The 26,773-nt window shown below is 40.4% G+C and overlaps 1 protein-coding gene across 2 annotated transcripts; it reads left to right on the top strand.

Annotated features, from left to right (window-relative positions):
* Nucleotides 1-13,014: 13,014 nt before the first annotated feature.
* On the top strand, nucleotides 13,015-25,209 carry IL7 (interleukin 7). Of its 2 annotated transcripts, none has more exons than XM_082755460.1 (5): nucleotides 13,015-14,069; nucleotides 17,328-17,470; nucleotides 21,109-21,195; nucleotides 21,992-22,144; nucleotides 24,023-25,209. In XM_082755460.1, exons 1-5 carry the CDS (start codon nucleotides 14,060-14,062, stop codon nucleotides 24,173-24,175), a joined length of 546 nt encoding a protein of 181 aa, XP_082611586.1. In that variant the 5' UTR covers nucleotides 13,015-14,059; the 3' UTR covers nucleotides 24,176-25,209. The 2 variants fall into 2 exon arrangements, with proteins under 2 accessions (XP_082611586.1, XP_082611587.1); XM_082755461.1 differs by lacking the exon at nucleotides 13,015-14,069 and adding an exon at nucleotides 14,883-15,010.
* Nucleotides 25,210-26,773: the final 1,564 nt, after the last annotated feature.

The raw sequence follows: 26,773 nt of genomic DNA, 5'->3' as shown, positions 1-26,773 counted from the left end.
ATAATTCTTGGTACATTCGGGAAGTCTGGTGTATTTGGAAGGAATTAGTATATGTAAAGCTACTATAAAAAGTCATCTAATCTGTTCATGAAGCACATAATGTTTCAGAAAAGAAGTTAAGAAGCTCCATGCAACAAGAGGCTACAGTGCTATAACCACAAACAGCCATAGCTATAGTTACCAAAACTAGTACAAGTACACAGCTTATCTGACTGTATTAAACTGGGTATCCATTAAAGACATAGCCTCTGCCAGTTATCTGCTATGGGGAAAGTTTCATACCTGCTTTAGTGCACAGATTTGCTGTGTGAAACATCAGCCACTTCAATTTACAAATCAGAAAGAAAATACAGCTGCATTTATCAGAGCACTGTATTTGATGTAATCCCCTGAACATGTTTTGTAGCTAACAAAAGGTAAACATGTCTGCACAGAATTTATGTTCACAGCCTGCTTAGACTGCCAAGTTTCAGCTGGTATGTGTTGACCAAAATCTGTTACACTAAACAAGCATTATGTAACACGTCTCTCTCAACCACTGAACTTGGCTCCTCCTACCTAAATTAGGAGATTGAAGATAAGGATTGGCAGGCATTCATAGTTTTAGAGATGAGGATGAGGATATATTCTCATTTATGCAAGTTGCTGAATTTAGGCAGCTTATTTGTTAAAGACCTACTCAGATCTTTCATAGCATTGAATTGAGACAACTCAAATATGATTTTAGTAAGATCAAAGCTGCATTCTGCAGAGGAGATGGAGGTCAAAAGCAAAAAGCCTATTTATTGCATAAATCTTTCCTTCTGAGCTCAGACAGTTTTTGTTCTAGCAAAGCATCTGAAATGACATGGCACCTTGTACAGTTATTCACCTCAATTCAAAAATACCAGATCCTTTAAGACTCTCATTGTTACTCAATACCTCAGTGGCAGAATTCAGAAGTTTTGGGCTTACTGACCTGTTAGACTTGAACCTCCACCGAGTATCATAAATAATTCTAGTTTCTAACAGGTCATATCCTGCAATTACTTTTTACTTTGTGAAACAGTGAACCATTCAGTGAAGCATTTCTTTGCAAAACTGTAGAGCATTTTTGGGGTCATTTTGTCAGGGTGGGAGGCAAATGACCTGTTAGCTAAAAAATAACTGTATCTACGTACTCCTTTTTTCATCTCAAAGGATGACTGTGGTAATTCTGCACAGGTAGCCACATTGATAGTAATGACAGTAGCAAGTGACAGTGGCACTTAGACAAAGTAGTTAACTGCTGTGTAACTGCTGTAAAGTGTAATTGCTGTGGTGCATGCCATTGGATTCAGTCAGTATCACACTTACCAGTTCATCAGTTTATCATTCTGCAGATCAAATAAACCATCTTCCAACTTTGGCACTCTTACCAATACTATCATTTTTGCATATCTTATTCAGAAGTATGTACCTCTGAATCAATCTTTACTCATGTCCCTATAAGGACAGAAATGTGGTTGCATGCCTGATTGCACAGAACAAGGAAAGAAAAAAAATCTTCATCAGTTATTGAAAAGGAGAAAGGGTAGTGAGATTGCTTTTTGATACAGGACAAAATACATATTACAAGCAACAGCATGCAAATGTTTTCATCATATGCAACACCTTTTATTTTGCCCCTACCTATGCAGAGCAATGAAGTACTTTTCAACAAGCCTTGCCATGTGCTTTCCATGCTGATCAGGAGCAGAGATCTTCCCTTCCCATCCTATTGCAAGCATCCTCAAACAGTGAGGAAACTACACTCTTAAACATTTGTACATGCAGGCAGAAACAGCAAACACTGACAAATATCGGCAAAAGCCAGCACAAACATTTTCTACAGCTGACAGATCATACCAAGTTTTAACTGGAACACTAGAAATGCTTGGTGTGGAGCCATGCCAGTTTTATTTTCCTGCTTGTGGGCAGACAGAGTGAACAAGTTACATACGTCTTAACAAGTATTTGTCTTCAGTACTTGTCTTCCTTTCAGAAGTCGACTATTCTGTTTTACTTAACTTTTCCTAAAATACCCTATCAATAATATTGTTAGTCTGGGAACAGACATGCCTTTATTCAGTTTAAAAATTAAGGGATACAAGAATAAAGCAGAAGCCAAGAAGCTGTTGGGTCATCAGTTTCACATAAAATTAAAACTAAGCACTACTGGTGTCCAGCCTAATGTGCTCTAGTCCACTTCCTCCCCTCCAAATAAAGTGTTGGACTGGAATCAAAGCCCTTTAACCTTATTTTTGGTAAAGACATTTTTTTTTACTAAAGAATGTTTTGCAAAATATCCTGATAATATTAAAAACTAGATACATCCGTCTTTGTGAAACATGCTTTATTCACTTTTCCAATGTGTGGACTACGTAAATTTGTTTTACATCCTCTAAATCTTCAGTGCTTATTACAGAGATTTCTTTGAATAATAGAAGTTACTGTGAGGAGATACTGTGTGACTCACTTACAGGAGTATTTCCAAATTTTAAGTGGACAATTTATCTTCAAAAAGCATGGCCACTGCAGGGAGCACCAGCAGCCAGGTCTCTTCTTGTGATCAAGGTATCATATAATTTGATTCTCTTGGGGCCAAAGTATCCTCCATTCTTGATTGCACCTTCAGCTTTTTGAGACTGTATAGATTATAGCCTTGTGCCAGAAAAAGCCACGTGATCCACAGAAGAGTGCAGCAGAAACAACACCTTTGCATGCTAGGAACCCCTTCCCAGTCTTCCTCTTCTTCAGGTACACCTCACACCTGACTTACCATTTTGTTTAGCTGCTGACTGTTGTATCAACAGCACTGCTGGTAATAGGTAGCTTGGCACTCACCTCGCATAGCACAACCAAAGCCTGTCTCACCTCCAGAGCAACACGCCCAGAGCTGCCAGGCTGAGAGATAAGGGTGACTGCCACCCTCCTGCTCCAGTCCTCCTCCTGTTTGTCTGGTGCCCTTGTTCAAACTGCCAGTCAAAATTCGGAGATGTAATTTAGTAAGCAAAAACCTATGCAGAAACTGACTGGGGTTGATACCCATGATGCCAGCCAGCACTACACGCACACGCATGTTAATGTTTTATTCTTAAGCAGCGACTTGTTTGCTCCAAGTGCAGTGATAGCAATGCACGGGATGAGGGCAAGGTGCTGAGCAGTGACTCAGTCCCTGATAGACATATGTACTCCCAGCTGTTACCTCCAGCGTTGTCAGCACAGGCAAATCATGAACTGACCCCACCTCTGTCCAACTCACCTGTGTCTCACGCTACCTCCACAGATATCAGCAGGCTGATTAGCTCTGGCAGGCTTCTTAGGGAGAGATAGGAAATCTGGCTAGTGCAAAAGAAACACAACAGTACTCAAGTATATTCAAAGAGGATCCCCAATCTCTTTCTAATTACCATTGCAGAGAGAAACTCAGGCCCACTTTACCTTCTTGCTATTCATCAGTTTTGTTTTCTTTTGTTTCTGGTTGGTTGGTTGGTTTGGTTGTTGGGTTTTTAACACTGTTTTAAAGGAAATATGTCTGTCACCTTTATGATTTTCATTGCTGTAGCCTTCTATCTCCCTGTGCCCAGAGATCATGTTGTCACACCTCAGTTCCCCATGAACACCAGTCACCTTAGCATTCATCTGGAGCTGCTTTGTTCTCAGCACTCTAAGGCTGGCATACGAGGGCATGCATCCCTGGCATGCACCCCGAGTGCAGCGCTGAAGAGGGATGGAACGAATCCATGACTAATCAATTAATGTTTGTTTACTAGCTGTTCTGGCCCTGCCCTGTGTTTGCCTGCTCCCCACAGTTCTTCCTTAGGCATTCATCCAACCTTTGCTCCAGGAGTTAGTAGCAGTGACTCCAATCTTGACAGCAGTGAAGCTTTTTGAAGTGCTTCTAGAAAAAGAAGAAATTTCATCAGCACCAGAAGGATCTGGGAAGTAGGTATGCCATTGAAGCCTGAGAATCAAGGGTTGGAAGCAGGCATCCCATTTGAAAGGAAAGTGTCTTGAACACTGTCTGAAGCTCGTGTTGGAAACACCGCCTGGGCAGGGACCAGAAGGATGTCCTCCTCTTACCCTTACTTTCTTGACTGCCTGGGTAGCAGACCATCTTGGATCTAGACAAGCTTGAAAGTTCACTGGAAGATGCAGATTCGCTGGCAGACTGCAAAGTGGTTTGCCTACCAAAAGTTACTGACAGCCAAAGGACTCTTTTTGGATCAACAGCTAATAAGATACCTTATGACAGAGTGAATGAGAGGCAGGTTTCCAGCAACGTAAGCCTGATTCTAGCAACTGCTTTCATATTATTCCAGTATCCTTCCTCAGGTGGCTTCTAGATGAAAAGAGGATGCTTGTTACAAGGGGAACGTGGACTGTAATGAGTGTGAATGCAAAGGACAAAGAGGCAGAAGCTGATAATTTTTCAATCCGCAGAAGTGGAAAAGCTGATGATTGCTAGCACTTCCCACATACTCAGCAACTGCTGGTAACTTACACCCATATGTCAAAGTCCATGGAGACCTAGCCCAAGAGAGATCAGTTTTTGAGAGACGGAGTCCAACCGGTGGTGGTGACAGTAGTGCCCATGCGCCGTTATACCTTCATGTTGTACTTTATGCAGTCCAGCTTCAAGGAAAAACTTTCTGATATCGCAGCCTAAACTTGTTTCACAGCGTCAGTTGGGACAGACTTGGCTTTTTAAGACTTTTGTAACCTGGTCATGCAGCACAGGGTTTGCTTCTGCTACTTTACTGAGCCGTGGTGAGGCAGCAGGAGAGGCATGCTGTCTCCTGCTGAGACAAGGGGTTCCAGGTCCCAGGCTGCCGTGGGGACAGTGGGTTTCTCTGTACCACACTGAAACCTCCAGTGTTACTTTTTATGGTTAAATTACCTGTTTACCACCTCCAAGTGCTAAGAGCCAAGGTGTCTTGATTTATATAACAATAGAGATTTCGCTTTTGCTTTTATTAGAATTAAAGCATTTGGTGCTTTCTTTGCATCTTGTCTCCTGAATCACTTCCCTAGAACTTCTTTTCCTGAAAATACAAACCCAGGAAGTTCCCGTACCTTCTGCTTGCCAAATTAATAATGGTGAGCTCTGGTTATAGCCTAGAGGCTCTTCCTAGAAAGAAGGAGAGTTTTACATGGCAGGGAAACGAAGGGGGCAGCAGTTCTAGCTTGTGCTCCAGGATTCGCAGCTAGAAGAAGCTGTCCATGCTGCTCCTGAATGCCCCACTCCAAACCCACGAAAGCAAATGCTTGAAGGTTTGACCTGCTAGTATACATGCCAGTAATAGCTGGGGAAAACTTTCTGCCCAGGTTCACATGCTGTGTTATAAGCACCATTGGGTAGTGTTTACATTTGTACAAGACCATTCATAAGTAGCGTAGGTAACAAGGAATATTGGGCTGGAACAGGATAAGTGCAAGAAGGCTGCAACATAGACCTGAGACTGCTGTTTTGCTCAGAAGTATCCTATGTATGGGTGTAACAGAAATACCAGGAATGCCTTAAAGGATCTTAGGAATATGAAAACATTATGGCACTGAGCTCACTTTCTAGGGTGCTCCTGAGAAGCAACTGAAGAACATGTGTATGATGCCATGATATCTATAGATATGACATCTATGCCATGACATAGATCTGCCTCCATGGAATATGCAACAGTTCTACAATTTTCAAAACCCACTCCTGATTTAGGGGCACAGGTTGCCAGTGATGGACAAAAACTCCCAGAGGCCCATGTTCACCCTGCTACAATGCCCATTCATCCATCCCCTTACGTGTCACAGCCACGTGGTCTTACCTAGCCCATCTTTAGTCAGTTTGCTCACAGCCATGCCCTAATCTTAACCATACACAGAAGAAGGCACTAAATTGCATCATCTGCTTCAGAGGAGATAACAGACAACACTGGGTGTGACACACACTGACAATGACACAGCTTCTCCCAACCCATATAAAAACACATTAAATAAAATGTGACAAAATGGAATTCTGCCTGAGAAATGGCCTGTGAATTATGAGCATGATATTTTTCCTTCTAAAACTGTATGGCCCAGAAATTAAACAAATAAAACAGGGATGAGAAATAAGATGAATATTTCTTCAGCATTTCTAGAAAACAAGAATCTAAAACCTGCTGATCCAGAACACCTGTTTTATAGGACACTACCTCAAAAGAGACTCAGATCTTCAAAATGAAGTGGTACATTCTGGAGCATTTCCAAAATCAATTCTTATTAAAAATGTAGTAATTGCGGTGTGAGGGAAAGAGAGCTTGGGCAATCATATATAGCCTTGCTCATTCACAATCATTTTGAAAAATGCAACTGTTGAAAACTTCGATAACAATTTTTGAATATCATGTAAAAGAATAAAAAGGTACTGTTGGTCACTCATTTCTTCCTTTTAGTTTTAGAGTCTACATCACCATTTAATCCATTTCTGCAGATTAGAACAATTTACAGTTCTTCACATGTTTTCACTTCAGGTCACTTGACATCTGTGAGCACCCATATTATCTCTACTGAAGGACAGAACATAAACCAAAGACACCAAAAGTCCCAAACAGAACAAGCACACATATCCATTCACCAGTTCAAAGTCAGTCCTTTAAAATGTTTGAAATAAAACAAAAATTGTAGTATCTGCACACTGCTCTTATTATGAAATGTGCTTGCTACATCTTCAGGTGATATTTAAATGTACTTTCTCTGTTAAAAAATATATAAATAATAAGATGTTCAATTCCCAGCATGCGCTACCAGCTTTGATTTGCCAAGTGATGTTTATCGGATAAATTGCATTAACACTCCATATTTTGATGGTAATTTTGCTTCTTTCTTAACATCTCCCTCCCACTCTATGCACACATTTATCTCCCAGGCATTACAAATGAAGAAAGGCACATTTTTTATCAGGATATTCAAAAATAAATATGTGTTTGCAATATTCAGGGGAAATTGCAGACAGCAGCAAAAAAACCTCCAAACTAGAGAATCTCTATTTTCAGCTGAGCTACAAACCTATAAACTAATATTTTGCTTAAAAATAAGCATGCAAGTCAGGCATGCTGAAATAAGGGCCAAACAGGCACATGTTTGCAGGATTAGGCCCACAAAATCCAAGTTTACAATAAGTAATCTGATTTATTTTTATTATTATTATTATTATTATTATTATTATTATTATTATTATTATTATTATTATTATTATTATTATTATTATTATTATTATTATTTGTTTGTATCAATTGATTTTTTTTTATATCAGCCTGAAAGATTTACATCAATCTGAAGGAAAACAGATTTCCTCTTCATTATTTACTACCATGCAGTAAATGCAGCTGCTTGGTAGTAAAGAGGTCATTTTGTAAGAATTTTTAAGTGCGTGGATTTAAGCATGCTGCTGGGACTAAAAAGCAAGTCAAGTAAAAGCTGTGAGGATGGGGAGGGTACAGTTAGCAAAAGAAAAACAAAACTGGAGTTCACAGAAGCCATAACATTAAAATTTATTTTTACCCTTGAAGAAGTTCATTAAAAGTCAGAATTTAGTTTTTTTGTTATGTGTGAAAGACAGAATAACCTTTCCTAAAATAAACATTATTCAGAGAAGTGATTATACAAAATGCTACTAATAAAACAAACAGAAAAAAACAACCGTCAGATGGAAAAAAAAAAAATCAGAATGCTTGTAATGGGATACACACATTTATTATTATACATCCAAAGCATGAAGAAAATAAACATTAGTGCCTTGCAATTTATTTCCAAGATTTAAGGCCCGACAGTTTTTCTTAGGGAAGACTTTGGTTCTACAAAATTGGAGATATTTTATTTTACCTCCTTCCACTGAAGTTCTTATCATGTCTCCTCCCTGCCTTCTTTCAACATCAGGAGAAAGAATCCCGGTTCCCTTTTGGAAAGAAAAAAAAAAAAAAAAAGAGGAAGAAGAAGAAAAAGAAGAAGAAAAGAAGAAAAGAAAAAAGAAAAAGAAAAAAGAAAAAGAAAAAGAAAGAAAAAGAAAAAGAAAAAGAAAAAGAAAAAGAAAAAGAAAAAGAAAAAGAAAAAGAAAAAGAAAAAGAAAAAGAAAAAGAAAAAGAAAAAGAACAAGGACAAGGACAAGGACAAGGACAAGGACAAGGACAAGGACAAGGACAAGGACAAGGACAAGGACAAGGACAAGGACAAGGACAAGGACAAGAAAAAGAAAAAGAAAAAGAAAAAGAAAAAGAAAAAGAAAAAGAAAAAGAAAAAGAAAAAGAAAAAGAAAAAGAAAAAGAAAAAGAAAAAGAAAAAGAAAAAGAAAAAGAAAAAGAAAAAGAAAAAGAAAAAGATGGACAGGTTGTCTTGGGTATTAACTACATTATCTTAAGGATGGATGGCAAAGCAAGTCAAGGCAAGTCATGGCAAGTCACGGCAAGGCAAGGCAAGTCACGACAAGGCAAGGCAGGGAAAGGCAGGGAATGGCAAGGCAAGGCAAAAGGCAAGGCAAAAGGCAAGGGAAGGCAAGGAAGGCAAGGAAAGGAAGACAACAGAAAATTAGAAAGAAAAGTTAAATAAATGCCCTTTTGTACTCATATACATAGCATAAAAAAGAGCCATCACTAGAAAATATGTAAGTTTGCACCAATAGTAAAATATAAATGATTATATTTTTAGGAAAGCACTCTTAGAAACACAACAACAAACCTACGTGAACTCCCAATGCATTGACATTTTCATAATTTCAGTACAGGTGAATATTTGCAAAGACCAGTGCCACTACCAAAAGGAAAAATAAAAACAAACAAACATGACATTGTACTTTATAAAGTAGGAAAAGCAAGAGAAAATGCATTAGCTAAGCCCTCCTGCTCCAATCCCTTCTTTTTTTTTCTATGGCTCACTGAAGCAGAAGTCAGATTTGCAGTTTGCCGCATCTGGAATGTTTTTTTTTCTCTCCCACTCAGCCTCCTCCAAGGCACTGAGACAGGCAGAAACCAGCTCGAAAACTTCCACTTGCTTAACAGGATGACTGCACCAAAGCCCGTCACTGCAACACAGGGCTCAAGCTGCTCAAGACCCATGAAAAAAGAAATATCTCCTGCCTCATGGATGCTGCCCCAGAGTCCATGAGCAGGGCCACATCCTGCCCCAGCACCCAGCCACCGTGGAGTCTGTTGCCCAGCTGGGTGAGCGGGGAGTGTGAGCACTGGGAAAGTTGAGGCTGCCCATTTGAAGAAGTTTGGGGATGTATTTCTGAGGCATTTTGATAATGCCCTCAATGACATGCTTTAATTTTTGTTTAGCCCTGAAGCGGTCAGGCAGTTGGGCTCGATCATTGTTAGAATCCTTCTGACAGAAGTATTCTAAAAATAAATAAATACAAGAAATGGAGCCTTCCCCTTGGTGAACTGAACCAGCATCCCTCTTCCTATGGGCCATCAAATAACGATCACAGCAACTCAAGAGCAAAGAACTTTAGCAGAGGGGCAAGCAGAGCCTAGAACCTTCCAAGTACAGGTTTGAAGCTACGAATTCCCATTCCAATTTTTCCCCCCCAATTTCAGCGCTTGTCTTATATCCGAGGTGAGGATGCCCTGGTGGGGCACCAGCATCCCCATGCCTGCTGGACACCCTGCGCCTGCCCGGCAGCTGCTTCCCCATCAGCACTGCCCCGACCTATGAGATCTCCTCCACCTCTGCACTGCTGCCCTCAGGAGGCGCCCCCATCCCACCACTGGTTTGCTAAAATCACATTATTTGGCATCTTGTCCTTGGTGCTAAAATCTTTATAGGCATCTTCCTGTCCTGCAAAACAAGAAGATAAAATGATTGCTACCTTCTGTTGAAGAAATAGGTTTTCCATAGCTTGATAACAAAAATTTCCTGTGAGCTTCACATGTTTCCCTAACCCTTATCTTAATAGTTTTCCAGGAATATTTTCTTTTCTTTCCTAGCTTCCGTTGATAAAATTACCTTGAATTCTCACACACACCAAAAAAAAAAACAAAACAAAACAAAACAAAAAAAACACAGATAGCCACCTTACAGTTGAGTGCATGCAAGTCACAGCTCTGCACTGAAGCACAGTGTATCAGCCATTTCATGTGTTTTTCCAGTGATTTGTACAGAAAAAGTAGCAACTGCAGTGCAACAAAATGGGAGTTCTGGTGCAACACAATTAGGTTGCTTGCTCTTGTTTAAATATATCAGAAGACTTGAACTTCCCAAACATGGATACCAGGGGAAGTTTTGGGTGCACAATAAACTCTGAACTGCGGTTCATCCAGGATCCTTTTGTGGTTTGGGGTTTTTCTGGCGGGTGGGAGGAGATAGAGGTAACATACTTCTCCCCCCTCCCCTGCAGTTAGATGAGGATAACATAAGTACCAGACACATTAACTTTTAAAAATAAGTGCATTCGCAGCAGTGGCTACACTTCCATGAGTTGCACGAAGTCATGACAACTATTGCATTTACATTTTACTCCATAATAAAATAAAAATGTTCTAACTTTTAAACTATCTTTTCCCAATAATAAAATCATTCATTAATGGTAGTGCAACTTTGCAAGCAGCCTGAAGTCCAATCTAAAGGCACAAGTAAAGATCTTCTCAAGCTGACAAATAACAGCTGTAGAAAGCCAGCAACATTCCCAGAAGTACTTAGTCTTACGAGAATGGGATCTTAACAAGAAATCATGTGCTTTGCAATCATGTAGTTATCCAGGAATATTGGTATTCCAGTGGATATCAATATATAATGCCAAAATAGCTGATTGTCCAAGCAGCAGATTTTACCAGGTCAGGAGACAATTAGATCTCCTTTAAAATCAAATTAGCTTTGAGAAGTTATCCTCAAAAAATGTACGGAACAGAACCATGAAGTATGTTCATCCATGAACAGATAAAATTACTGGTGCCTTTCAGTTGTTAGCAATGCAATTCAAAGTATCTTCTTTTACTGTTTTAAAAGTTATTCCTGAAAGGTGGATGAAGGAGAAAACTGCACACTTTTGCACTAATGCCCTGCATTATACTGCATCCTTCCAGAAGTCATTTATTTGGAATTTTGCTCAGTCAAATAATTTACATAGTGAACCTAGCATGTCTAAATTAAAATAGATAGTTCTATCAACTGCCAGGGTATTAAAAAGAAGTGGGACACTTAATGTATGAGCAACTTGACAGCAGTGTTTCAGTTTGACTCTCCCTCCGAAGGTTTCACCCACCAAGCCACAGCTCTGTCCTGCTCCAGAGAGAGAGCTCACTAGCTACAGCTCGGCACCAAATACATTTTGCAAAATGGGCAAACCACCATCACTTGGGCTCAGGTGAAAAAAAAACTTTTATAGCAGTCCCTCAAGACTCCTTTCATGAGTTCTTGATTAAAACTGGCTGGTAAGATGATACTTGGATAATCAGTCAAATTCTTTCTTTTAATATTTCAACTTGGTGGTGTCCATTCATTCTTAAAAAAAAAAATAGGCAATTATATTTGCTGAATATACTCTTCTGAAGATTTGTATTTGATCCTTTTGCAGGTAATCTTTTCCAAAAAAATCCTTACTACATCACTGAAAGAGGTGCTTTGAAAACAAAATCCATATAATGATTCCAAACATTTAAAAAAAAAAAAAAAAAAAAAAAAAAACACAGACACACATAAAAATTAGTCAAACCTTGAACCCACACAAATACATCAAATAACATCTGCATCATAAGTGTATACCACGGTCTAGGGCTAGGGCCAAAGCACAGCTCACGCCACTTATTCCTCATTTTGACTAAAGGAAAAGTCCCACATCCATTCAGCACACGGACTCTTCATCTTACAAAACGGCAAGACAAGACCCTGCCACTACCAAAGAAAACAGCAGAACTGCTATTAAACTCCGGCATCACTATTTAGAGTCATCATCCTATTAATATGTAAAGCTACTATGCTGCCTTTTCCCATGAATCACAACGAGCTTTGTTTTGAATTTAAATTGAAAGAATTATCGGTCCTTCTGATGTTTCAGGTAGCCAGTAAACTAGCACAACCAAACCAGCTAAAGAAGTCTTCCCGTGTGTTTTACACCCTGACAATTTACTAACACCTGCATAAAATACCTCGTGTCACATGTGAGCACACATGTACAATTACAAGAAATCAGAAGGAGGATGTACCTGGAATAAAGTTGATCTTGAGGATATACTTTTGCATGTATAGAGCTTTATTCTGAAGCTTTTTCAAAACCTTTGAGTTTTTAAGTGCCAGACCACAAAAATAGTTCGGCATAAATTTACATTGCACAGCAGCAAATTTAAATGTGCACAGAGGCATGTCTGCAGACAACACTTGGCAGAAGAAGACTTAATAAACAATAATGAAAAGAGTGACAACTTAGGAAACATTTAAGAACAAGATAACTAAGCTATTAGTGGGGCAAAATCCTTGTCCAAATTCAAGATCTGACCCATTTGTCAAATACAATCTGCCACGCATTAAGGGAACAAGCAAAGCCAGATGCGTGCTCTTTGTATGGAGCTATGTTGGTACTCATCACCACCGTCCCTTGACCAAACAGTACATTAGTGGCATGAAATTATTACCAAAGTCAACTCGCTCAAAGCTGAAGGGGTGGAAAACATCCTCACTCTTCAATCTTGTCATAATACTTACAATGAAGGACTAAAACATTTTCCACAGAAAACCTAATGAGAAATGTTTACCCAATCCAAAGCAGAGTGCAGTCTAGAGACAATCACCCTGAAAGTAAAAAGTGCTAAGTACTGGCACAGCACTTCTACATGAATGAAGTGGCACGATTCCAGTGAGCAAGAATGGGTGGAAAACATCCTGAGGAGTCTACACCTTTGCCAAGTCCATGAATTCATTCCTTGGTACTCATGCCCCACTCTTAGATAAGCAGCCTTACGAGAAGACAGAGGGGTTTTGGAGTCAGCCTTCTCTGCTGAGGCAGATGAAAAAGGGACAGAGACCTCAAACCACAAAAAGTATGTTGGTGGGAGGCAGTGGGAAGGGGACACTACAAAGACATTTCATACATTTCATTTCACTTGCAACAAAACATCACATTTTGCATTTATAGATTGCAAAATAGGTTTTGCAATCTACCTAGGGAAAAATCTAGCTACAAGAGTGTCTGTTAGAGTTTGAGCTGAGTCTACACTACAACACCTTCCCGAGCCATTCACCGGTTTCAGTCAATCCTGCCAGATTTCTTCCAATGCTGGGGAAAATACAAAGCCCCAAGAAAACCATCCACCTTGCTCTCCCGAGCTGATGCCAGGCACCCTGGGTGAGCCAGCACCTGATGGGGAGCCCCTTGGCAGTCCCTCCTCTCCGACCCACCCAGGCACCAAGCTCTCGGGAGAACGCTGGGCAGCCAAATCCTCCCACAGAGCCACTCCAGAATCCTTTTTTTTTTTTCTTCCCTCCTTTTTTTTTTTTTTTTTTTTTTTTTAGGATTTCCTCCCCGCGGATGAGCGGCTCTTTCCACGCGCACTGCCAAGGTCCATCCTTCCGTCCCTGGCCGCGCACCCGGCACTGGGCGTGTAACCGGGGCCCTATGTAACCCCCCGCCGGCTCTACCCCGCCGCAGCCGCCGCCCTCGGGGAGCCCCGACGGCCTCTCCCCGCTCCTCGGGCTCCTTCTCCTGCCGGCCCGGGACCTGCCGCCGACCTCCCCCGGGATGCCTCCTCCCCTGGCGGCCGGCCAGCCGCCCGCACCCTCCTCTGCGCGCTGAGGCCGCGGAGCCCTGCGCCGCCCGCGGAGAGCCCGACGGCAGCTCCGGGAGCAGAAAGCGAAAGTACCTGCGGCCGGCGGAAGCCCCATGGGAAAAGCAAAGCCCGGCCGAGCCGCAGCCGGGTCTGACAGCGCCGCGCCCCCCGACGGCAGCCGCCCGGGGTGCTGAGCTCCCCGCTTCTCCCGCTCCCCCCCCCACTCGCGACTCCGCTCGCCCCCTGGCTCGCCCCCTGGCACCATGGGCAAGACGGCGCCGCCACCATGACCGCCGAGCCGCCGCCGCTGCTCCCTGCCACCCCCCCGGCGGACCATGTCCCATGGTAAGGAGCGCAGCGCAGCGCAGCGCAGCGCCGCGCCCCCCCCGCTCCGCACCCGCGCACCTCTCACCGCTCCGCCGGCTCTGCCGCCTCCTCGCCTCCTCTGTGGCTGCGCGGTGCCGCCCGGTGCCCTTTTATCCCCGCGGTGACGGCCCCGGGGAAATTCCCAGTTTTGCTTTTCTTTTATTTATTTTTTTTTTTCCGATTTTGTCCTTAGAATGAAAGTAAAAGATCCCCGTTCCCAGCCCGGCCGCTGCCGGGAAAGCGGCCGGAGGAGAGTGAGGGGGGTGAAAAAGGGGGGTGAAAAAAGGGGGTGGTGGTGCTGGGGGAGCCGCGCGGAGCTCCGCGGGTACCCGCGGTCAGCCCCGCGGGGGCGCGCCCCGAGCAGGTGCCGCGCAGAGCCGGAGGCTGCAGCCGAGCCCCGCGCCCCTTGCGAGGGCCGGGGGCGGGCGGGCAGAAAGCCCCCGCCGGGCCGCTGCCGTCGAGGGTCGCTGCGGGTGTCGGGCGGGCGAGCAGGGGCACGGCTGCCACCCTATAACGCGGGAGGTTTTGCGAGGGGAACCCGCGGCCCTGGGGAGCGGGAGGGTCGCTTGCACAAAGCAGAGGAAAAGGGGATTTTTAGGACCATAAAGAGGGGCTTTTTTCCATTTGGAAATACTGGAATGCTGAGTCTTCCCGGCTTTCCTTGGAGAATTTGCTGGGGGTTTCCACATAAAACTTAGGAGCTTTTCAGGAGTTTGCTGAAAGAGTGGGGTTTACCAGCAATGTAAGATTCCTTTCTTCGGAAGAGCTAGCCATATGGCCACTATCAGCTCTGCTTCTTGGGAAGGTACTAGATCAGCCCAAAGCTGCTGGGACTCGTTAAGATGCTCATCTAACAGAGGACTCGTTTAGGAACGTCTAAACTGGTTGCATTGGGATCCTGCTGTGGGTCAAGGGGCTTGGTGAGTGTGCAGCATCCCTTTCAGAATTAACTGCTCTAATTCTGGCATTTCCTCATTTAAAAGATTTGCCGCCTGACCAATACAGAGAAAGTAAAATGAGAGGAAGAGAAGTGATTTTGCAGTTTTCATCTGTCACTCCATTCTTACCGGAAAAAAAGAAAAAAAGTTTTAAAAGTGATGGAATATGTTACAGTGACTTTAATTTAGAAGGTTGTTATTTGTGTCTCCGAAGTGTCCTTCTGAAGCAACATAGCTGAGTTGTTTGTATCACTTTTTTGGAAGTGTGTATTACAGTTCCTTTATTATTATTATTATTATTATTATTATTATTATTATTATTATTATTATTATTATTATTATTATTATTATTATTATTATTTATTTATTTGTACTGGAATCAAGAGGTGCAGTGGTATGCTGGAAAAAATGTTGTCCTGTAATTGACTTTTAGCATGCTTCTGCAACATCTTTTTGATATCACAGTCGTACAAATCCCTGTCCTACAAACTGATAATTCTCTTGGAGTAGAGGTAGCTAGCATAGAGATTTACAAAGGTGAAGCTCTGTGGAAGTCAGATCTCCATCTGGAGGTCCTATCTGCCTTGCGTAGGCACTATTTTTTTGTATTTACTGCCTGTAGGATCAAATCTCTTCAGGCTAGATTTCTTGAGATCCTTATAGACAGGTCTGATGATTAGTGTCTGACAAGGTTAGATCATTCGGTCTTCAGGCAAATTAATTTCCCATCCAAAATTGGCAGGCAGCTTGCCACAAGAAAAAAAAAAAAAAAATGGAATTGTATAGGTGAAAATCCTCCAGTCCTGTTTCTAGGACAGAGGTGCCTGTTTCTAGGACAGAGGTGTACATCATAGCATGTTCACAAAGTACTCTGTCAGAAAAAAAGGCTTTGGTAGGCAGAAAAGTGATACACATTCTGCTCTGAAGCAGCAGCATGCAGTAGGGCTGGGCTGGGCTGTGAGGGACTTTCTATGAACAGCAGACAGTCATGGCGTGACCCTGGTTCTTGCATGTTGGAGGTTATGTGGCTCAGTAAAGATTACAGTCAAGTTTCACTGCTTTCTTCTTTGAAGCTGTGCAACCAGAATAAGTATTTTAAAAGCATATTCAGGGATACATATTTTACTTTCATCTCTAGTGTTCTGCGGTTATTCAAAGTTTCTTTCTGAGTCTGGAATTCACAAGTGATGCCCAAGTCCAGAGATGCCCAACTCTGAGTGTCTGGCTGTGCCCAGTGCTCCCATCCTCACCAAAGAGGAAGGCAGGAGGGTGTAGGGTCAGGGCATTCCTTCTGCCTTTCCTGGCAGCTCTGGTGTCTCTAGTTACCCTGTGTAGGTTTGTTGCTCTTACTGAGTAGCATAGATGGGTAGAAACAGCTCATAATACTGCAGAAATTTGCTTTGCTGAAGGTCTTTGATCATCCTCCAACATGTTTTTTTTTTTTTCCGCCTACAAGCTTCCATCATCCTGCTCAGTCCAGCTGTAGGCCAGTGCCCAGATACTAGCTTCCTATTAGCTTCCTCACTCCCAACATTAGGCTAGTCACAAACAGCCTCTAGTTACCATCACTCCCTTCAGGCTGACCCGGTATTTTGGTCCTTTCTCTCTTTGCCCATCCTTTCAAAGCTCCTGTTTTCCTGGATGTCATGCAAGGAGAGAAGACCAGTGGTTTGAGCAAAGAAAGATGGTCCACTGAGGGGAGAAACAGGAACAATGAGGCTTGCTCCAAAAGATTGCAAAAACTTGCAGAGAAAGTTGTATTGCTACTTTGTCTCGTCTAACAACTAATACGGGTTTCTACATCCAATCAGTCTGTGTCATCATTGTTTGTGTCAGAGTCTGTGAGAATTTGTAGGATTCATTGCAGGAGAATTCACTAATTTAGGTGGAATTCAGCTGCAGACACTTAAATGTCTACATCTGTTTCACTAGGGCACTCGTTTGTCTACATATGTACTGATAGGTGGTTATGGCCCCATTATGGTCAATAGAGAGACCTCATCAATGCTTTCTACAAAGACTGGAGAGGAATTCAACCCAAGTTGACATGAAGTGGCTGGTCAGCTTAATAGCTGAAGGCTCTCAACCACACTGGCTAAATCACCCTTCAGTGTGAGGAAGTTTTAGACACTCAGCTAGAGTTTTACTCCGGAGCTGAATCTTTCCTTTGAGGTACAAATCATTTGGTTGTACAGAGGTTCCCTTTAAACTGTTTTAACAGATTACAGAATATATTTGTTAATACAGGATATACTTTATGGCATGCAATGTGTACTTAACTGCTCTTGTTGTAATCCAGCCTTTTTTAGATCTATCTTTCGGGTTCTGCCACTACTCCTTGTTCTGTCACCAGTGAATTCATCTAGTTGTACAATGGGAAATAAAACAGCGGAGATCCGTGTGAAGTATGAGAATATACTAAGCCACGACATCGATGAGCTGGTAGGTAATAGTTTTTTGGCTTACCTGAAACATTAATTATTTTTAGATGATAGCAAATAATAAAACAAACAAACAAACAACAAATAACCAAACAAAAAAGCTCTAATGTTAACATTTGATAAAAGACAAATGTAAAATTGCATGTGGTACTGGGTTTGTGGCTTTATTTGAGGACATGCTGCCTATTTGCTTGCACAAATACTGTGATACATGTGTTTGTGTTTGTACACCAAGTAGTTAGACACAAGTACCATTTGGACCTAAGCAGTATAATATACTTAAAACAACAACAAGAGCAACACTTCTCTAAGGTAGTTTTATTACTACATGTCTTTTATTTTTTTGTCAAGAGAAAAAAGCATTCCGTAAGCTGCAATTTGCTCTACTAATTGTAGGCTTCTTGACTAAAGTTTTAAAGTCCATTGAATACAAATGAACAGAGGCACAAAATTCAAGTCGCTGATTTTCAAAACAATTTCTATTTTATATTCCAGCCAGTGAGCCCATTCACTGACCATTTTAAAGGTAAAACCCTGCTATTAAAACTTTAGATAAGTAGGCTTGTTTGGATATTTATGTGTATTGAAACATTTTTTATGGAGAGTGACTGAAATCTTTCATTTTTCAACTGTTTAAGACTTTTGCTTAATTAACAGATGTTATTATCATTTTAATAGTCCTAGATATTCATATCATTATCATCATAATCATTCAGAATTACCAAGGTACCTTTCTAAAGGTTAAGTAGTAAATTATTACAATTGTAGTTAATGTAAGTGATGTAAAATTCACCCGTATTACAATAGAAGTTTATTTCTATTTTACCTATCAATACATTTTATATAACCAACAAAGAATCAAGTTTTCAAGATAGCAGCAGAGAAAAAGTTAACTTTCTTAGTTGCAAGTAGCAACCTCTCCTCCATCATGGCTTTATCAGCCACAATTATTACAGCTATACAAATGCGCACTGCTAGAGTTTACAGATTCATGCCCCAAACTTACCTTCATCAAGAATTATTAACAAATTAATCTGCCAAGAACGCTTTCATGGGAGAAAGCACTTTCCACTCTTGGATTAGCAGAGGCATTTCTATGAAAAGGGGATTTTTCTGACAGTTTGTCGCTAAAGTAGAACTCACCATTCTGTTGCAGTCATAAATCAAGATCTGTTTGCATGAAGTGTGAGTGATAGATGGTGTTTTTCCAAAGGTGAAATCGAGAGCTATTATATTTCTTCACACTTAGCATCCACTACCATCATTCAGAGCATTATGCTGGTGGCTTCCAACCTTTCTTTATCAAGACGCATCAACCCTTCCCTGAAAGCGAAATACCTTTAGGTTCAGGGAAAGATCATTTAATCTTCAAAAATGTTCTGATCATGTGTGTGATAATCTTGAGACTACACAAAGAGAAAGGTACTGCTTTTCTGTCTTCTCTGTAGAGAAATCACATTGTCCTCAACAAGGCACCAAAGACGGGCAAAAAATCATGGCCATGTTAGTACAGATAGCATATTTAGTCTGTCATCATTTTTTTTTTGTGACAAAGAGAAGTGTTTCCTGGATAACAAATAAAAAGCTCTTGGTGAGCAGTTATCAAATAGGTGATCTATAAGGGGTACCAACATGACAGGAAGAAGAGCCTCTGGGAAGCAGATTCTGCTGTCTTCCTGCAGTGGAGAACCATGAGGCGCTGTCCTGGTTTCAGTTAGAACAGAATTAATTCAGTTAATAACTGAAACCAGGACAGGCACATCCCATCTCTGCTGGAGCTGCAGGACCAGGGAAGCCAGGAGGATGTTTTCTGTTTTAATAATAATAATAATAATAAACCTTCAAAATATTAGGGATGTTGCCCTTGGGTCATAGCAACTCTTTACTAGGAAGTTTCCTGCAATTGTATAGGCAAACTCAGTAACTTTCAGTCCCTCAATGTGATGTTTGGACACAGTCATGGACATGACTAGTGGGTTCTATACTAGACCTTCAGAAATTAATTTGATTTTCACGAATGTCTTTTTGAGGCCAGGATTTCTCTTGAGTTGCTTTAGCCACAGCAAATAAACTGCCTTCAGAAATGGTTACTACAATATGCCACAGATGGAGTCAGTGACTTCTTAGTGGTTAGAGAATGAAGCCACAGATAAAACTGAATTTCAGGATGATTTTTTATTTTATTTTATTTTATTTTATTTTATTTTATTTTATTTTATTTTATTTTATTTTATTTTATTTTATTTTATTTTATTTTATTTTATTTTAATCTTGGTGCTCTATGACTGCAGCAAAATTTCAGTCTGTTGTGGTACAAGTAGAGATGAGCATTATATTCATAACGCTTTTTTGTGTCAGTGAATATTTGGCTCCCTAAACTCCTGGGTTTGAAAACCCTTCCTGTAGAAAGTGCTGTTCATCTTGGATGAGCTTCTGAAATACAGGCTTTATGCAAAAATCTGTAGAAAAGCCCTGCATATGAGGTTGGCTAATGTGTTCGTTCATATGCACACCTAAATGAGGACAGCAAGTATAGTATTGACAGGAGCTGTCTTCTCTTTTAAAGCTTTTTTTTGGTTGCATTAAGTTATTTGTGTACAGGCTGAAGAAGAAACAGAAGGGTTTTGTTGAGTTAGATTCAATTGTCATCTGGATGACAACCATGAATGCAGAACAAAAAGCAGAGAGAATAAACTACTGATAAAATATTATGGCCACACAAAGGGAGCAAGTGTGGATTATCTCAAAATACATATTCTGTTAATCCACGTTAAGTTAATGCTAGAATATGCCTAGGGCTTTTTATTAAGGCAAACGTTGACAAATGTTGTGTTTGATGTCTGTGGAAGATTTAAATATTCCTGTAGTTTTTTAAATGCTAAAAGACCAAGTGATTCAAGGGAATATGAAGGTTTAAAATGAATAGACTTGCATCCAGTTCTGGGCTCTGCATTACAAAAGAGATAGAGAGCTACAGGAAAGAGTCCTGTGAAGGGTGATGAGCAAGGGACTGGAGCATCTCTCCTGTGAGGAGATGCTGAAAGAGCTGGGACTGATCTGTCTGGGGAAGAAGAGGCTCAGGAAGGATCTCATCAGGAGGGATCTCATCAATAAATACCTGAAGGCAGGGTGCAAAGAAGACAGAGCCAGGCTCTTTTCAGCGGTGCTCAGTGGCAGGAGAAGAGGCAATGGGCACAAACACAGGAGCTTCCCCTGAACGTAGGCATGTAATGTGCAATGAATATAGCACTTCTTTACTGTGCTGGTGACAGAGCATTGTCAGGGAGGCTGTTCTACCTCCTTGGAGATCTTCAAAAGCTGCCTCCATGTGGTCCTCGGCAACCTGCCCTCAGTGTCCCTGCCTGAGCAGGAACTTGGACCAACTGACCTCCAGAGGTCCCTTCCAGCCTCAGCCTTGCTGTGATTCTATGTGATTCTGTGAGTACCTTTGCAAATTGTAGCTGTAATTGGGGTTTTCTTTGCTTGCTTGCCAAGGGAAAGCTCAGAACTGTACACTGACCCTGCTACAACAGAGATCTTACAGAGCAATTTAGTGTTAAGGTCACCAACTATAAGTGAGAAACTTGGCTCATTTGATTAAAAATACTTTCGTGTTTAAACATATATTATATTTTACAGGTAAATATGTCTGCAGAGTATCGTGACAGGTGCTGCAAGAATAAAAAACATGAACATAGCAAGGTGTTCTTCTGCAATGATACTCAGGTAAAATTTAGCTTCTCAAAAATTACTTTAGAGAATACGAACCCCAAAGGATTCTTCGTACAATCCACTCCCTGAATAACACATTGTGATAGTGAAGAATGTAACATTTTTTAATTGTCAAATCATGGTGTTCAGGAATATTCCTTTTAGGAATTTGGAATCATAGAATCTGTCCAGTAAACAGATATTTTTTCAATCGAATCATTAAACAATACCACATCAGAAATCTTTATTTTTTTTTCTACTGCAACAATTGCTTTAAATTTGTAATACAAATTAGTACAGAACGCTGATTGTATTTTGACAGTGGAAGAAAACAAAATTTTTCCAACATCTGTTTTTGTTTTTCTACAGAAATCATGTTAGCTAAGGTTTCCACTTACGATCTGAGAGCTTAAAAAAAATAGTCTGGGCAGATCTTAAATAACTGAAAGCAATTGTCCATTGTAGCTGTGGATTTTATCATGACTTGGTAAAAGGACCGAGTTCAAAAATTGGTCAGCATTTTCCTGATTGCGTCAACTGCTTTCATTAAGGCTATGATTTATCCCTAATATCCTTGCTAATATTATTGCTAGTATTATTATTGCTAATTACAAATTGATGTTTTAAATATTTTGAAGAGATGGCAATTGGGTCAGATTAGTCATGATTTATTGGAACAGACTGTTGTTATGCCATATAAAGAAACTAATGGTTACTGATGGAGCTTTTGTTTTAAGACAAAGAAACACTACATGGAATTAACAGTGCACAGACTTTTCAGCAAGTTTTTTTTTTGTTGCTCTCTTCACAGGAAATAGAATCACTACAGAGTATGGCATGCAACATGCTCAAATTCTTTAATAAGCAAAAAATCATCAAAGAATTTAGATGGAAAGCAGCATTAGTCTCATGTGGGACATTACAAGTTCTACAGTGCAAATGTGAAAGACATAAAAAAGAAAAGGTGAGTGTTAGTGATGGTCTATAGTTTGCTGGAAGTATGTGCCTTACTCCTCAGAGCTCTTTAGCACAGATTATCACATCTACCTCTCAAAGGTACATCTATCATGCACATGTTACATGCATGACAAATTTTGCTCCGTATAGCATGTCTTGTAACAGACATTAAACCTGGTGCAAAGACTGTTTAAGTCAATGATCTGGATGTCTGTAGTCAAGATATGTAGTCTGGTTTAGTAGTGAAAGACTTCAATTAATTCTCCAGTAAAAGACAAAGATCGCACTTATACAAATATTGCCTTTAACTTCTATATACATAAAATCACACTTGCTACTTCACATTGGATTTCTACCCTGAATTTAATGTTTAAGGTGGCTTATTTCAACAAATAATCAGTGGGAGTTTCTCTCCTTTCCTAAATCCCTTTGATTATTGATCTTATTTTTATCCACTATATCTCAAACTCAAAAAGAGTAGTTAGATATGAAAGTATTTAGATTTTTAGTTATTGGCAGCATCAGCTCTTTAGTATGTCATTCAAATTTAGTGCAGTGCTCTACCATAGAGAAGGAAAAGCGTTCATTTAAGTGTGGCCTGCAGTTTTACCTAATTAGCCAACATCAAAAAGCCTCCTTGCAGGCACCAAAGCCAGCCACCAAAAAATCTTTGTGGTTGGCTTACATAGGTGGATTGAAGGCTACATTTAACTCTTTTTTTTTTTTTTTCTTTTTTTTTTTTTTCTCCATAATATGGAGAAACCTATAACCTAAAAACCAGATCTTCAAAGTAATCATTGGTGTCTATATTTTGCTTAGACAACTCTGGTGAATCTAACATTTGCCTAACCATAAAAAGACTCCTAGTTCAGTAATAGAAGTCAAAGAGTGTCACCTAACTCCGTGGATGCCTGGTTTTATTTAAGGACCAATTACATAAAAGTCATTTGGTAAAAGTCTGTGACAGTCTGTAAAAGTCTATAATGTCTTATAAAAGTCCATAATATCTACTATTTCAACCTGGATAAGAGGAGGCTCAGGGAGGATCTTATCAATATAACCTGAAGGGTAAATACCTGAAGAAGGGTAATTACCTGAAGGGAGGATGCAATGAAGATGGAGCCAGGCTCTGTTCAGTGGTGCCCAGAGCCAGGACAAGAGGCACTGGGCACAAACTAGAACGCAGAAGGCTCAGGAAGCACTTCCATACTGTGTGGGTGACAGAGCCTTGGCACAGGCTGCCCAGAGAGTTTGAGGAGTCTCCTTCCTTGGAGATCCTCAAGAGCTGCCTGGAGAGTCTGCTCTGGGCAGGAGGTTGGAGCAGGTGATCTCTAGTGGTCCCTTCCAACCTTAACCCTTCTGTGTGATTCTGTCAAGTCACAATCATAGAATGTGCACAAGAATCCCAGTCTGGTGAGACCCTGACCTTTAGGGCCAGCATCAGGAACAGGACTGTTTGGCTCCATCAGCCTCAAGGTACCACACATACGGGCAAAGCTTTTGAAGTTTGGCTCACAGTTTAATTGGCTTTGTTATTCGTGTCCTTAAATTAATTGAGAATAGATTTTAAACCGCTGACAGAAGATGTAGGTATTCTCAATTGCACAGACTGGTTTCAGATGCCTTTACTTGCAGAGCATTAAGGCTGCGCTCTCCCAGATCAGCAGGAAGTGGTGGCAGTAGGGCTGTGTTCACAGTGAGAACTGATGCAGGCTGGGCCCCACCACAGCACATTTTGTGAGGAGCCCAGCATTCTGGCTAAGTTACCATGTAAGATACCTGCATTATTTATTGAGGTGTAATGAAATTAGTTTGCTTTAAAATACGTCTGTATAAAAAGAATTAACACTTCTCAATTAACTCAATATAAACTATTGTTTTTCAGGTTTGCACGCAGATAAATACACATAATAATGAAGATAGAGAAACAGGTGAACAGTCAAAAAAGAAATGTAACCACGAGTTTTGTGAACTGAAAGAGAATATATCTAGCCTTCGATCCTGCTGGAATAAATTTGAAAAAATAATTTCCAGGTGATTCCAGATGAATCCTGCTCTTTTCTATCAAAGTGGCATTACTTTGTATCTTTGCATTTCATATGCATCCTTTGAGTAACTCTGTTCACTTACATGAATACCGGAATTCAGATGGAAAGCTACTGTACTTTGATCCTGGAGAAGGAATAAACAGAAACAGCTAAACCAAGCTGCTGAACTCCAAGAAGGGGAAATAGAGACCAGTGTTTGAAACAAAAAACTCCAGAGAAGGTTGTGTCCCACCTTCACACTCTGGAAAGTACTTCGAATTTTCTGATCTTCTGAGTGACTTTATAATACCTTCCTATGAAAGCAATCCAGTTAGACGTCTACTGCAATTTATAAAAAAATCTTAGAAGCTGCAGGCCAAAAAACAAACAAACAAACCTCAAAACAAAAACAGTATGGAAAAGCAGCTGATTATTTTTTTCTAACTATAGAAAACATCAAGAACCAAAACGAACAATTTACCAAACAAGCAGCAGCTCTTGAGTTTGTTCTGCTGATGCAATAATGTTTTCAGTGTGAGCATCTAATGGGCTTGCAAATTGATTTAGGTCTGAAAAATGGGAAAAAGGTATACTATTTTAAAAGCCTTGGAAGGGTAGTGATTTTTGAGAGATGTAGCACACTTCTGCTGGCTGAAGCAGAGGCAAGACAGTAAGGCATACGGAAGGCGAGAATTGGGGTGCCTGAATGTAAGTTTGCTCAGCTGACTGGAAACAGCAATAGCGTTATGCATTTGGTTATTGGAGTTAGCTGACAGAGGACCTAGAATTTCTTACCTTCAGATTGTGATTTCTTATATGCAATCGTTTTATATAACGTGTTTAATGTGTTAGAAAAACATGACTCAAAATGTGTGAATACTTTCAGAGAATAATATATTGGCATTTAACTAATAAAGTGTTCATATTTAATTTTGGATAAATAGAGGTATTTTTATAGATGTTTATAACTCTTTTGCAGTTTCTTACTTTGATATAACTCCTTTGATAATAAAATATTTGTCTTCTATGGAATTGGGCTGTTGGCTTTTTGAGTGTTATTACTCTTCTCTTAGCTTTTTTTTTTTTTTCCACAGCTGGTCATTAAAATCACAGTGGCTTTTGTAAGATCCAGCTGCATGAGTTTTCCTATTATAAAGTATCTATTTCTTAATTGCTTATAACCGTATAATTTAGGTACACAGTTCCAGACCAGCTGTCCACCTTGGACTAAATATTTTGTGAAATCTTCAACTAAGCCTGTTCTTTCCTGATTCAGAGTGAAATTTTTCTGTGGAACTACTCAGAGAAATCTTTGCTATTCAAAACACAAGATTGAAAAAATGGTGGGATGTGCTTCAAACAACTGTATGTACCTCCTCTGACTGGAGTAAAATCTGCTGACTGAATCCATTAAACCCAGTGTGCCCTATTGCTAATGGTGAGGGATCTGTATCTAATCATAGCGAGGAAACTTCTTGAATTTGTAGTATCTTTGAATTGGATCTTTGTAAATATGCGACTGAGATTTTCAGACTCTCTTTAGCTCTTGATGTAAGGGATTGCAACTTTAAATTCAAACAAAAAAAATAAAATAAAAACAGCCATTAAAAAAAATCAGCCCAACCCACAACCCTTTTATGTAATAGGAAAAGGAAACAGATTTCCCAATGTTGTACTGCAGCTCAGAGAACACAACTATTGTAGGGACTTCTGAGGAAATCACTTCTACTGAAAGAAGTCCCAGTTGGCTGAGGAATGACTGAAGAATACCAACTATGTTTTGGAAACTCAGGAACAATTGAGAGCCAAGATTTATTTCCTAATAACTGCTATCACTTGGCAAGGAAAGGGCAGTGTGAGTTAAAAGAAAAATACACAGGTGCAATATTAGTTACTACAAAATTGAAATCACAAAGTTCAGTTGGCTTAAATGACTTAAGCAGCAGCTCACAAATCTTGAGGCCAATCAGTTTCTGGCCTATTTTGAGGAAAGACTGCACAGAGAGAGATCCAGAACAGAAATTTGAATTGAGTGGTTATGAAACTGTGGTTTTCCTGATTGCTTCTCTTAATAAATATCTTGCCTGCCTGATTCTTCCTGCCAAGTTTCTTGAGTCATCACTTTTATGTAAAGACTAACTGCTAAACCCAGTGATTTGTGCTCTTTGATTTGTTCCTTCTAATTGAGAACCTTCCCCAGCTTCCACTGAAATTAGGAATGTGGTAAAACCAAACTGCTTTGCAGGAGATGGGCTAAGGGACGTTGCAAGGTATCACCACCACTCCTACCTCCCTTTCATTTTTTACCATCTTTTTCTTAGTTTGTTTTAAAATTATGACACTGTAAAAAAGGAATATGAGTAGGTCACACATACAATTTAGAAATTGATGGAATTTATGGGAAGGTAGCAAAGGAAGCAAGGGAAAACAGGTATTAAAATTAGTGAAAATAATTTTAGCACTGTCGTTATGAGGGACTGTGAATTGAGCAGATTAACCCATGTGGGCAAGATAATGTTGCACATTTGAATAATTTCTAACAGCAAGTTAGGTGCTCTGCTGAGAAGAATTTCTGGTGTTCAGGAAATAGATCAAGGAAGGTCACTGGT

This window comes from Aythya marila (genome assembly GCF_965140915.1).
Source record: "Aythya marila genome assembly, chromosome: 2".
Lineage (NCBI taxonomy): Eukaryota > Metazoa > Chordata > Aves > Anseriformes > Anatidae > Aythya > Aythya marila.
Note: the sequence above shows the minus strand (reverse complement) of the source record. Positions and strands in the feature narration are given on the sequence as shown.

Bases quoted from the DNA above. Each gene is read 5' to 3' on its own strand.
- IL7 (XM_082755460.1), top strand. The intron at 17,471-21,108 runs GTAGGTAATAGT...TATATTTTACAG, and splicing joins GCCACGACATCGATGAGCTG to GTAAATATGTCTGCAGAGTA. The intron at 22,145-24,022 runs GTGAGTGTTAGT...ATTGTTTTTCAG, and splicing joins AAAGACATAAAAAAGAAAAG to GTTTGCACGCAGATAAATAC.